The 12,615-nt window shown below is 43.6% G+C and overlaps 1 protein-coding gene across 1 annotated transcript in view; it reads left to right on the top strand.

Annotated features, from left to right (window-relative positions):
* auts2a (activator of transcription and developmental regulator AUTS2 a) overlaps nt 1–12,615 on the top strand; it is a 294,183-nt gene that overhangs the window by 118,932 nt on the left and 162,636 nt on the right. Inside the window, 1 exon segment of the mRNA XM_051400367.1 lies at nt 12,483–12,584. Coding sequence (XP_051256327.1) covers nt 12,483–12,584 — 102 coding nt within the window.

Below are 12,615 nucleotides of genomic sequence, written 5' to 3'. Positions count from 1 at the left end.
GCTTTTCTCTGCGACAGTCCGACTGTGAGCCACGGGTCTGCAAATGAAACAAGGGGGAGGAGGGATGCAGCCTTTACAGATTCAAGGCCCCTATTGCCTTACTGGGCATGCCTGCTGCTGTGGTGAGGCAGAGGGAAAAAAGCAGCAATGGATAAACAGACAAAGAGCTGCAGATAATTCTGTTGAAAATACAGTGGCGCTATTTCCTACTGTTTGTGAATTCATCAGGCCCCATGCTGTGCCACTAGTGATTTCTAAATATATGCAGCTCATCTGATGTAGATGTGTAAACTCTGTGTAGAGTTATGGATGGCTGCGAAGACAGATTGTTTGCTGTGGGTTCTCTATGGTCCTGGTGGGTGAGATCTACCAACATCCTCTTACATTGTTTTCCACATGAGCTTTATTGAGTTCCCAATTACAATGCTGGTCCTCTTGTGTTGGGCTCACCGCTGCTGGTGAATTGACCTTGCATTTTCTGCAAGGGAGCACTGTTGTGTTTTCAGGCCAGCAGGCCTATTAGGCAGGCAGACAGTGAGGCAGACTGACTACTTCTCTCAGGCCCTGCTCCTGCAAGACCCTGCTTAACAGGCATCAGGCTTACACTCCTAATACTTGGGAGGGAAGAGCGGGCTTAGCTCTTAGCTCTCATCACAGCTGACATTGTATCAAGTAGCCAGACAAGGCCGGACCGCTGCAGCCTTATTAGCCCTGTCTGGATTGGCTTTTCCTCAGTCTGACACTAATGTTCACAGAGAAAGGTTACTTTGGAATTTAATGGAATGGGTAGAAATGCGCTGCACGCTGTACACGGACAGCCATCTCCTGCTGCTGTTTTCCCAGAGCTCGCCTGGCTGTCTGAACAACAGTGGAAGGGGCGCAGAGAAGGCACTTGCAGTAGGTGGAGCTCTTGTGTTGGATTTTGATGTTGGAGCTTGACTCACCTGCTCATAAAGGACACGACAGCTGCCTCTGTCTGTGTGTGTGTGTGTGTGTGTGTGTGTGTGTGTGTTTGTGTTTGTGTCTGTGTCTGCGTGTGTGCACACATCCCTTTCAGATGGCATTTATGCAAAATGCAAAGATAGCATATAACAATAGATTTACAAGCCCTCTGTATACACAGACATGCCCAGTCATATAAACACATAAAACACATTTTCAGTGTAGAGCTAATTGACAGCTCTTGATGGGTGGTACAACACTGCCAACTGTTCATGTTTACATTAGACCTTATTAGAAATTATAATGGGACTCTTATGTTTGTGTGTGTGTGTGTGTGTGTGTGTGTGTGTGTGTGTGTGTGTGTGTGTGTGTGCGTGCGTGCGTGCGTGCGTGCGTGCGTGCGTGCGTGCTTGCGCGCGTGTGTGCGCGCGTGTGTGCGTGCGTGTATGCGCGCACGCGTCTGTGAGTATACACAGGCTTTATTTACTGCCTGCAACCACACACTACCTTTCTCTCGCCACTTCTTGACACCTCCATGCATTGGAACAAACATAAATGTCTCCCCCCACAATTCCTCCCTGCTCTCCTTGTTTTCCCTCCCTCTCCTCCTTCCCCTGCTGTTCCCCTCTTTCTCTCTCTCTTCTCTTTGCGCCAGCTCCTCCCCACAATCTACCGCAGGCCCTCCATCTCTCCGGCCTGTCAGCGTGCTTTTTCATTTGGCTTGTTGCTACAGGGGGCTCGACGCTGGCAGATTACAACTCGGCAGCCAGTCATTTTCGATTTATCAGAGACCCCTCCTCTGTGCCCCCCTCCACCCCTCCCACCCCCTCAGCCCGCTACACTCACTACCCTCGCCAGCATCAATCCAGACACACAGCAATTCCTCATCACCACCCAACACACCTCCACCCTCCCCTGTTCCCTCCCACCTTCCATATCTTCCTCTTTCGATCAGCGCGGAAAATTTAGCTCGCAAGCCCCGAGACAAAAAAAAGAAATATTGTGGCAGTGGAAGCATTTAAGTTAGAGAGGCTACAAGTGCTGTATTATTACTTAGGCCTCTGTCACTGGTGATGACCCGGGAGAGTCGAGAATATCGATCGCGTGTCACTCAAGGCATTCAGCAGATTGCATTGACAAAGCTTGTCGGGGCCTTTAATAGCAAGGTTAGCAGCCTTGGCTGGGACCCAGGAGAAAACTCTAACTGTGCCCTATTTCATGGTGGCTTTTAACCATTCCCTGGGTCCAGAGAGTGGATTGATAACGGTAAGGAAGTAATTTTACTCTCATAATTGCCTTCCTGTGGTTGACATTTGTGGCCCTCAGCGCCTGTAAGAGTGCCTTTCCAAGAACACGAGAAAGAGGGCCAGCATTGTCTGGCTGCTTTTTGTGACAGAAAATAGCTTCACATGAACAAAGATGTGGTACACTTAACAAAACATGGTGGAGGAAAAGAAAAAAAGGAAGAGAAAATCAAAAGGGGTGTACCAGTGTGATTTATGAGTTGAAGGAAGTCCATTACTTGCTAGAGGAAGCCCAGACCAAAACACAAACAGAGTAAGGGCATGGTTTGCAAAGAGGGTCATGGAGTAATTCTTTTGCCCTGCCAAGATCGCTGATAGCTGCTGAAAACATTACTTGTCAGAGGAGGAAAAACTGAAAAGATTTCGATCTCACTGTAATTCTCAACATAAATAAGAGCACTAAACCACCTAAATAGTCTCTCTTTAAGCCAAGTGATGTGGAACTAGGCTGAAATGTAACAGGTCCCCAGTGTGTTGTAATATGCCTTACACATGTGGGGAAGCTATTTCTACAAGCAGCGTAGTCATTGCTGGATGCTGACAGGTCTTGCGTGGCAGGTAGCTATTCTCAGTGTTGTGTAGGCCTAAATCACAACACTAGAGCACATTTGACTTCTTTTATTTCCACAGTAAAGCTGTGACATTGGATGAAGTGTTTATTTTCCATGGTTGGAGCTGTGACAAGTTTAGAGAAAGTAAGATGACAATGTTCCATCTTGTATAAAACCAGCTTTCATTGAACTACTACAAGTACGTGCCCTAGTTACTGCGGCTGTACAGAGGCTTTTTTCAAGAATTACTTTCCAAAGTTGTTCCAACTTTTTAAGTGGTGTTGCTGAAATTGTTTTTCAGCCGAAAACTGATGTAGATGAACATAATTGTTTTTTAGGGCCTTTTTTGATGCAGTCGCTTCTGTCTTAAATATTGCGCCATATTCCTCAAACCAATTAGTTTAGTAAAGGTAGTGTATAGTGTGTATTCCAGTTTTACTCCGAATTCACAATGACTTAAAGGTCCATTGTGTAACATTTAAGAGGATCTACTAGCAGAAATGGAATATAATATTCATTAGTGTATAATTACCTGTAAATAAGAATCATTGTGTTTTTGTGACCTTAGAATAAGCTGTTTTTATCATCATAGGAAGCTGGTCCTCTTCCACAGAACCCACCATGTTGAACCACCATGTTTCTACAGTAGCCCAGAACAGACAAACCAAACACTGGCTCTAGACAGGGCCTTTAGCATCGCAAGTTTCATGTCCACTGTAGTTTCTCCTACACGCTAGGAAGGCTGAGCTGTATTCAGATAGCTACAATCTGTGACTTCACCGCTAGATGCCACTAAATCCTACACACTTGTCCTTTAATTTAATTAATAATTAATAACTCTATTGGTGAAGATAATGGGTAATTGTTTTTAATTGTCTGTGCATTTCCCATTACAGATGTAATTTCTGGCCAGCTGCACCACTACCACCACCAGGGATCATTTAGTAGTAAAGTTAACATTCATGGCAGTAATGTGCAATAATGACTGTGTGTGAAGTATAAAGGGAGAACAAATAACATGCTTTTAATAAGGCAGTGGTCTATAAATATGCATTCATAAATGTAAACTGGCAAGTATTGAAAACATAAAAATGAGGCACGAACATAAGCAATTGTGACAAAAGGTCAGCATCCCAACATTTATTTCCCATCTACTTCCGATATTTAACATTTTTTGCAATTCTACCTAGCAAATACAACTTTGTGTATTCTATTTTTCAAGGTCATATCGAGAATATAAATGTGAATGCAGGGAGAAATATTGGACAGGAGATATGTGCCATTCATAAACACTATTTGTACTTGCAAGTGGTCGAACAGATAACTGTAACAACAGTAGCTTTCTGGTAACTGCAATGAATCAAGCTAAGGTTTTTAGCAAACAGTTGCATTGAAAAGACTATCTCTGAATTATTTATAGAAAATGAAACCTGAATTTTGAATTATTAATGGACAATACTAAATGACATATTGTATTCAAGTACTAAACTTTTACAATCAGTTTTTTTCACATGCTGTCTGATCTCGGCAGGTAGGTCCAGTTGTATTTGGATCTTTCCCATGTGCTCGACTCATAATAACGATATTTCCAACAGCACATGAAGACAGCACTGAAACAATATAGAGATTGCTTTCTGTGAGATCCCCAAACAAGTCTGCTGCCTACCAGCCCATTATGGGCACATTCCTGCTACATTTTCATGACCATTCAGATGGTGGGGAGTCAGGTGCCGTCAATGTGGCGATGTTAATGGACAACATTTTGTCATCATCATGGCTTTGTGTACCTTTTTTTTTTGCATCAAAAAAAGTACAGTATGTTGTTGCGTTACATGTGAGTAATTTCCTGTCTCCTGATGATTTCAATTACAATCATGTTGTTTGGCTCTATTTTTGTTGCCCTTGGCTTTTTGCTGTCTCCCATTACCAGTCTGTTAAAGCGGCCAGAGCAGATGTTTTCTAGCATACTCCTCACGAAGCAGGCAAACTCAGTGCTACGCTCCCACCGTATTAATAGCAGCCTGCCTTGTTTTATGACTTGATAACAGCAGATGTGAATTTCAGGAAGGTGACTAAATGAGGACGTTTACAGCAGGGATTAGTGATAACAGCACTGGCCCCAGGCAGACACCCTGGGTCAGCCAAATAGGAAATGTATATCCTGCCATCAGATTTTACAGCCCCTTTCTAATCCCCCGAATAGCAGTGCAGATGGAGCCCAATGCAGGTAAGGTGAGACGCTATCATTCTTGTTGGTTTACACTAGCACGCAAGCCACAGTGCACGATGCTTGATAGGCAGGGCCGCCTGTTCACTAAATGTCAATATCCACCTGCTGACCAGAGATCAGCTTATGACCCCATCACCTTAACGCCCTCTGGGTTATTGGATACTGTAATTGGATGAGAAATCTCTGTAGATAAGCAAACAGTTGATCAAAGAGGCCTTGTAGCTATGAGCATTAGTATTCACAGGTAAGGTAGTTAAGCGTCTTCCAAAATGAAAAGGAAGGAATTTATCTTATGTAATTTAATCTGTAACATTAATCTACATACATTAGTCAGTTATTACTGCCTATGTTTTATTTGCTACAGTTGACACTAATGTATGTAAAATTCAATCACAGTCGTTCTTGTGTGTTGTTCCAGAGAGGATGTAAGTGAATGAATGAATTACATGTTTATTAAGCAGCATTTTCTCTTAAGGATTTCAGTTGAATGTCTTTTAATTAATCTCAATTAGCGTATATGTTTTGGAGCTTTATTTACTGTACTTTCCAGCCAGTAGTTCTTCCATGCCTCAGGGTTTAGCATAATGACAGAGCTTTGACCTATATAGGTTGTCTCTTTTAAATAGCCACAGCCGGGCTGCAGTGCTCTGCCATTTTTCAAACGTTTGTATCTTCTCCCTGCCTCTGAAGGGCTCTGGTTATGCATTTTCCTCTTTTTTTTTTGCGGTGTGTCACAGCGAGCACTCTGCTGCTATTCCTGTAACATAAAAAAGCAGTCTTTCCCTAAACTAGAAGCGTTTGTCTATCATATTACCACCACACATGAGCCGCGCAAAAGGCTTGACCCAGTGTTAAGTGTCTGCGCTAAATTTCATTGCCTCCATCTACTGGAAGGCCTGCCAATATACTGGCAGTGAATTCCTGGAGGAAAATAAATGGCAATAAAAGAGAGAAATGATAGCCCTAGCAAGACGATAGGAGAGGGCTTTTTCTCTGCTGTCTTTTTTTCCATACCGCTCTTTATTGAGGCTGCCCAGCTCAGGGAGCTGTGATTTGGCACATTGGCTGTGGCTTTAGTTGGATGAGTCCCTGAAAGCCAGTATTTAAGTAACGACTCAGTAGCACAGATTGAAGAGCTGGGGAATCATGTAATTAATTGCACGCAAATTTCTTTGATGAGTAGTTATGTGGTGATGAGTGCTCAACTGGGCAACTAGAAGGGTCTTTTTGACCCCACTGCACCCACCCCAGCATTCCTCTAGTGCATTCTGGGAAGGAATCTAGTAACGTATTCTCCTGGTCTGCTTTCTGTCTGCTGTACATGGAGAATGTTAGTGCTCATGGAATTGGAGGTGCGTAAAGTGGGCAGGAAGGTTATTTTACTGCCACGCTGGGCTACTATAACAAGATGTTCAGATATGATCTGAGAGAGTAGAGGTCTCCCGCTGCTCTTATATTATCTCCCACCCCACCGCACATTTTTTCTCCACCTGCTCAGTTCATTATTAAATCTGGGAATTGTCCCCATAACTCAATCCACCAGACTACAGCATTATATGACCATTTGTGAGAAGGGAGAAGGGTGATTGCGACGCAGGGCAGAGGATGGATGTTAAAAGCATATTGATTTGTCTGTAATGTCGTCATAGATCAGAGATTTATGGCAATATATAAATGCAGCCACAATCTCTAGTAGCCTCCAGCCTGCGGTAGAGGAAATGGAGTCCTTAGGATGACTGATGAGATCAAGACACTGCTCTCAACCACGTTTACCCCCCTCCTCTCATTCACCCCCCTCGAGCCTCTGTTTCCCTCCGCCTCCTCCTCTTCCTCCTCCTCTCAGGATGCTCTCACCCTGCGGCTGCTGTGACTAGTCCTTAGTGGCTCCATATCTTTGCTTTGGCTTCACATTCCAGCACTGAGGCTAGAAAAGCCTCCTCTGTGGCCTAAGATTGGTCAGAGTGGGTGCATTCGGCCTCACTGATCTCTCCCCTGCTAGAAAAATGATGCCTGACAAGGTCGCCAGAGATCACTGCCGCTCAATGATGCTAGAGGATTGAAAGGAAATGGAGCTTCTCCGTGGTTACATACCTAGGTACTAATAAAAACTGCCACACTGGCTGACTGCAAGTGACATCTTAACCACAGGCAAACAGTAGGCTTTAGGATAAACATGCCAAGTATTTTTAATATGTCATTTAGTCACAGTGATGAAAGAACATGCTCCAGCTACAGAGATAAAAGAGGTATTAAGGGTTATTTTCACACTGTAAGTCTGTGACCTCTTTGCCACACACAGAGCTAACAGTAAACAAATCTGGGGCAATGGAAGCAAAGCACTGATACTCAGTGACAGGCTGTGAGCGAGGGTGGCAGAGGGGGTTATGGGTGACGAGAGGGCCAGGCGGGGCTCCTGTCTGCGGCAGTTAAAGCAGCTGGGCCTCAGAGCCAAGCACAGGGTCAGAGCCAGGCCACGCTGGTGGGCTCGCCCACACAGCCACTGTCAGACAGATGACGTAGGGCCCGTTGTCGCCCCCTCACAGGTCCTGACAAACCCTCGGCTCCTCTTTTTACATAACAGTCTCGTCAGATAAAGCCGGCTGCAAATTAAACAGGCCCAGCAGTTTCCAACTGCTGTTGTCGACCAGCCCAAGGTGGTTTCACTAGATGGGCTCACTGTGAGGCTGATGTGATGTACAGGCTGGTAGGGACATAATTAGCGTTGCTTAATGTGGTCTAATGTTTGGCAATGGCGTCTCCTAAGGCTATACGAGAGAGCCTGTATAAAGTCGACAGAAATTCTTCAAGTTGTTCATTTTAACTGCTGAGTCGTGAAGCTCCCCAGCACTTTAATAGCCCTGCTATATAGACCTGTGAAGATAGCGTAAAGGAGATATTCAAAGTGTAGTCAGTAGAAACCAAGGGGATTTGACAGTGCCGCAGGAAATAGACAATTTATTATCAGCAACACAGCCTAGGTAGTGGATTATCTATAAAACTTTCATGGTCCTCCCTCAGTGGCAAGCAGCCATAAAACTTCCCAAATGAGAGACTTGTTAATTTACTTGTTAAAGCAAATTAAAAATTTATAAGCGCTTTTAGGTAAATGAGATCCTCTTTCATTGCTGCCCTAGTGGGATTCTCTCTGCCAGATCCTGAGAGGACAGGTTAGCTGTTCTGAAAGCCGCAGAAGAACAATAAAAGCCGTTAAATTGTTCCAGGTTTTATTACCGCCGAGCTCCGCAGCTGCTGTTGTGCGTAACTAAGGGAAACCAGGAGCTGATGGCTATCCCACTGAGGCCAGTACAGAAAACTGAGCCCAGTTCTCTCGATGTCTTTTTTTTTCTTTTTGTGGGATGAGGGATGGGGGTTGGGGCTGGAGTTGCTGGGGCAGGCCGGTTGTGTATGGCTCTGTTTAAAAAGGCCTTTGTGGTTAGAAATGTTAGCAGGCCTACTTTTGTGCTTGATTGCATTGAGTCTGTAGTGCAGCCCTTGAGAATAGGTCAATACACTTGTAAAATTCCACTATGGCAACGGTGAGCACTTTTCAGCAAGTGAGAAAATAATTGACTGCACATGTTCAAGACACTGTTGTAGCATACTTTTCAAGGGAACAGTGTTAAATGAGATATTTAATAATTGTTCTGCACTCTGATCTGGGAATGTACTGTAGTGCATTAGTGTATGCTGTGAATCATGTTTGAGTTCCTAAATGACACTATTATTCCTGCTGCCACCAGCAACAACACTGACATGAAAACATACAATATTGATTTTGTCTTTTTAATGACATTTTCTTTATTGTAAAGACAGGCATCTTGTGCTTCAGTAGACACGTCAAGATAAGTATTTGTGAGGCATACATGACATTCAACAGCACCTTTCGTATTTCATGTGGCAGCTTCAATAACACTGCTATGATCTATAAAGGTGCTTGTTAATTTCAGTCTAACCTTCAATAGACACATTGAAAAGCAAAGTCCTTCAGCTGTTTCTCATGGACTGAAGTGAAATTCAAGAGTGTGGAGAGGGAATGAGTGATTATACAGTGGGTTCTATGAGAAGAACCCAGCTTTGGTTAAGGCCAGTCAACAAAATGGCAATCATCTGACACATTATTGGAAATCCATACCGTGTTTGTATTTGTGCTCTTAACTAGGGCTGTCTGCAACTAAAACACATTTAATCAACGAAAAGCAATAGAATGTGTTGTTTGACTGACTGGTGAAATGATTTTGAAAATCTGTCAAATGGTTGGTCTTGTGTCATTGTCTTTGCACTGATGGAAGCTGCCATGCAGAACGAGCCTTATATCAAAATATATAGAAAATGTGAGAATTCCTCCACTTGTTCATAAATAATAAATGCAGAAAGGAGCTGGTGGATAAGTCCATGTGTTTAGTGACACTATGACATGCAGCTATCAAGTGAAAAGTCAATGTTTGCGTGTTTGTTGTGTCTCCACAGACAATATAACACTGTTGAACTATTTTTCACTCAGTTATGAGTATTTGTTGAAACCCAGTACCCAGATATTACTAATGCATTACAATTGTTTGAGGGGATGTTCAGTTGTCACCACTGGACTATCCAGATGAAGTGTGACAACAACAGTTTGAATAGTTGCTAGTAACTTAAGCAAAAGCATTTGTTTTTTTTAAAAGAATGATTTATAAGAAATGTTATATGATTTCTCATACTTGCGGGCTGAACTGTTTCATGCTGAGGTTTGGGCTGCTCTCTTGCAAAGCATCACGCTGGCTGCTGATTGAAAACAGTTGTTGATTCTCTACTTCAGTAAATTCAGACTGGTAAGAGAGATGAGGAAAAAAAACTTTATCCCCTAACACAGAACAGATTGCAGGAAAACAAGACCTCACTGTGTGGAAATTAATGGCAGATGCACTTACTAGTAGTTTAAATGTTTCATTAGATGCTAATGTCTCGCTGTGTCTTTAATTGTTGTGAAATTAGCCTCTGGAATATTAAAACCATCTGTTTGTTATCTTCCTGCAGGGCCAGTTCCTACCCAGGCTGCACAGATACAGTAAGGTCATTAAATAAATACGTCCGTATGCCTCAACCTGCGTGTTAATTAATGTCTTTATGCTATTGCATCAGTAAAGCACACCAGTCCCGGGCGTTTGCACATACGTCTAATCCCTCAGATCCTGAGATCTCTGTTGAATGCTGTGAAGTGCACTGGTGTTCATTACAGCAGGTTTAAAACTGAAGCTTAAAAGGCAATAAAAATACAGAGAATGACTTGCACGCTGTAATAAGTGGGAGTGATCAGATCAGCGTTGTTATAGTAGAGGTCACAGAGACAGCCCCCGCACCCACACACATGGGCTTCTCGTTTAGATTTATCATCAGACAGCAGGTCATTAAATTTCAGCTTCACTTTTTGATGGCACTGACCACCAGCATTCCCTCCATTTGCTTAAGACATCCATTAATCACACCATAAAGAGAAATGAATCCATCATCTGAAGCTCAGAAAGGGGAGAGTGGATGAAAAAAAACCCACAATTCTCTCAAGTAATTTAAGGGAGCTCAGGGGGAAATTAAAGGGAACAAGCTGAGGGATACGTTTTCAAATAGCTGTGTAATCAGGTCCAAGCAATGTAATAGCCCTGAAAGATGAGCCGCTCTTTATTGGAACGTCTTTATTAGACATGTTCTTCAGACATTACACACAGTTAAATTTGAGCAAGATTTCTGATTTCACAGAGTACTTTACCACTGATAAGCCAGTGTGAGACAGTGTGGTTATGTGGTTTCACTACAGCAGAATCAGTTGGATTCTACATTGATTAATAAAGGACAAATCTCTATATCTCTCCCACACATGCCTTATTATATTCCTTTTAATCTTACCATATATGAGTTTGGTTTTTGGCTGCAAATCTGTGATGCAGGAGTCAGCAGCAGTTTTCAGTGAGGTCTGCGTATTTCCTTTTGTGTATGTGCACATTCATAAATGCATGAGTGTGCTGGCGTGCGCTGCCCGGTTTTGTCAGCAGGGACACAGGCTGGTTAATAAATATTATAGGTCAACATGTTTTGATGAAGGAGCCACAGACTGGGGCGTAAACAGCGTCCCTCGCCCTTTCTTCAAGGATCAGTTCACGGACCATGGTGGATGAGATATTATTCCCCTTTTCTCTCTAAAAATATGTAAACTCCCCTTAGACAAACTGGCATTTAGAAGAAAAAGAGAGAAAATGTGCCCTGGTTTTTGTGGGAATAAAATGTGTTGGAGGTAATTAGTGTTATCACAGCGCAGGGCATTGGTGTGCATGTGTCTGTGCATGTGTCACATTTGGTTCTTGTGCGCTCTCCCCCAGCCTTGTCTCAGACACCCACTCATGTGCACATATACACACACATACTCGTGCACACATAGAGTCAAACAGGCCCATCAGGCATTCCCAGTGCTCAAACTCTCTTATCACATTCACCACTCTGGCAAATCCACCCGCCTTCCACCCATCATGCAATTCTCCCAAGGAATAGGATTCCTTTCACACCGCTAATGGCTACAGAAAAGGGAACATTTTCATTTTAATTATCCGCTCAACTCAAGGGTTCTTTTGGTATTCCCCCACCTTGTGCCCTTTCATTGCTCTAAATTATGGCCGATACCTGAAAAGAGAATACTGAAGGAGAGGTAAAAAAAAAACATATACTGTAGCTGTGTCCCTTTCCTCCCGAGCAGGAGAGGAAGGGGAAAGGAAAGTGCCATCATCTTCTAGTCCAAGTCCTTTGTGTGTGCAGCACCACACTCTTCTTTTCCTATTAGGTGGCAGAGCAGCCGTTTACTGCACTGTCCCATAAAGCCATCTTTTTATGTGCTTTGAAATGAAACCTGCAGCGTTTGTCTGGTCTGGAAGGAGCAGCATGGGAGCTTCAGAGGACATCAATCGTAGACTTGGATGGGGAGTACAGACCCCACCTCTTTCAACTCCCAAGAGTCTTTTATTGTTCTCCAGATTTTGAAGGGCCTCAGATGCTTGCGGATTGGCACGTCCTCCTCTTTATTCCTGTCATTTTGCTGCATCTCGAACAGTGTGTCTAGAGGATGACACTTGCTGAGCTCCTGCTGCCTCGGCATGTGGTGTCTGCTTGGAAAGGATAGTGGCTCCATTTGAAGGTTCTGGAGGGGTCTTTGTCCCTGTTCTCTATTCCGTGGGCTGAGAGGAGTTTCATACTGCGAGATCAGATGGTGTCTATCATTGGCAAGCGGAGTGATGGCCAATGAATAGGCTCAGAAACATGACAGATTTAGAGAGACAGCGCCGCAGCTCCTGCCAGTTCTCACATATTCATGAACCGATTTCTGTGGGATGCCTTCCCTAGCCAGCGTTATCCATGTAAAGCTCTAAACTGCAGTGTTAACAGTTTTGCTTCATGTTGTTAACCCTTGGTCTCCTTTTGTGTTGTGTTTGGCAGCTGAAGCCAGGGCAGAACAACTGTAAGGACAGCGACAGCGAGAGTGTAAGCGGAGAGTCCAAGCCCTCCATCAGGAGCAGCTCCAGAGACAGACTGACAGATGTGAGTACATTAAAAAAACAAGCTCTCTTCA

The sequence above is a fragment of the Dicentrarchus labrax genome, unplaced genomic scaffold (genome assembly GCF_905237075.1).
Source record: "Dicentrarchus labrax unplaced genomic scaffold, dlabrax2021, whole genome shotgun sequence".
NCBI classification, from domain to species: Eukaryota; Metazoa; Chordata; class Actinopteri; family Moronidae; genus Dicentrarchus; species Dicentrarchus labrax.
Note: the sequence above shows the minus strand (reverse complement) of the source record. Positions and strands in the feature narration are given on the sequence as shown.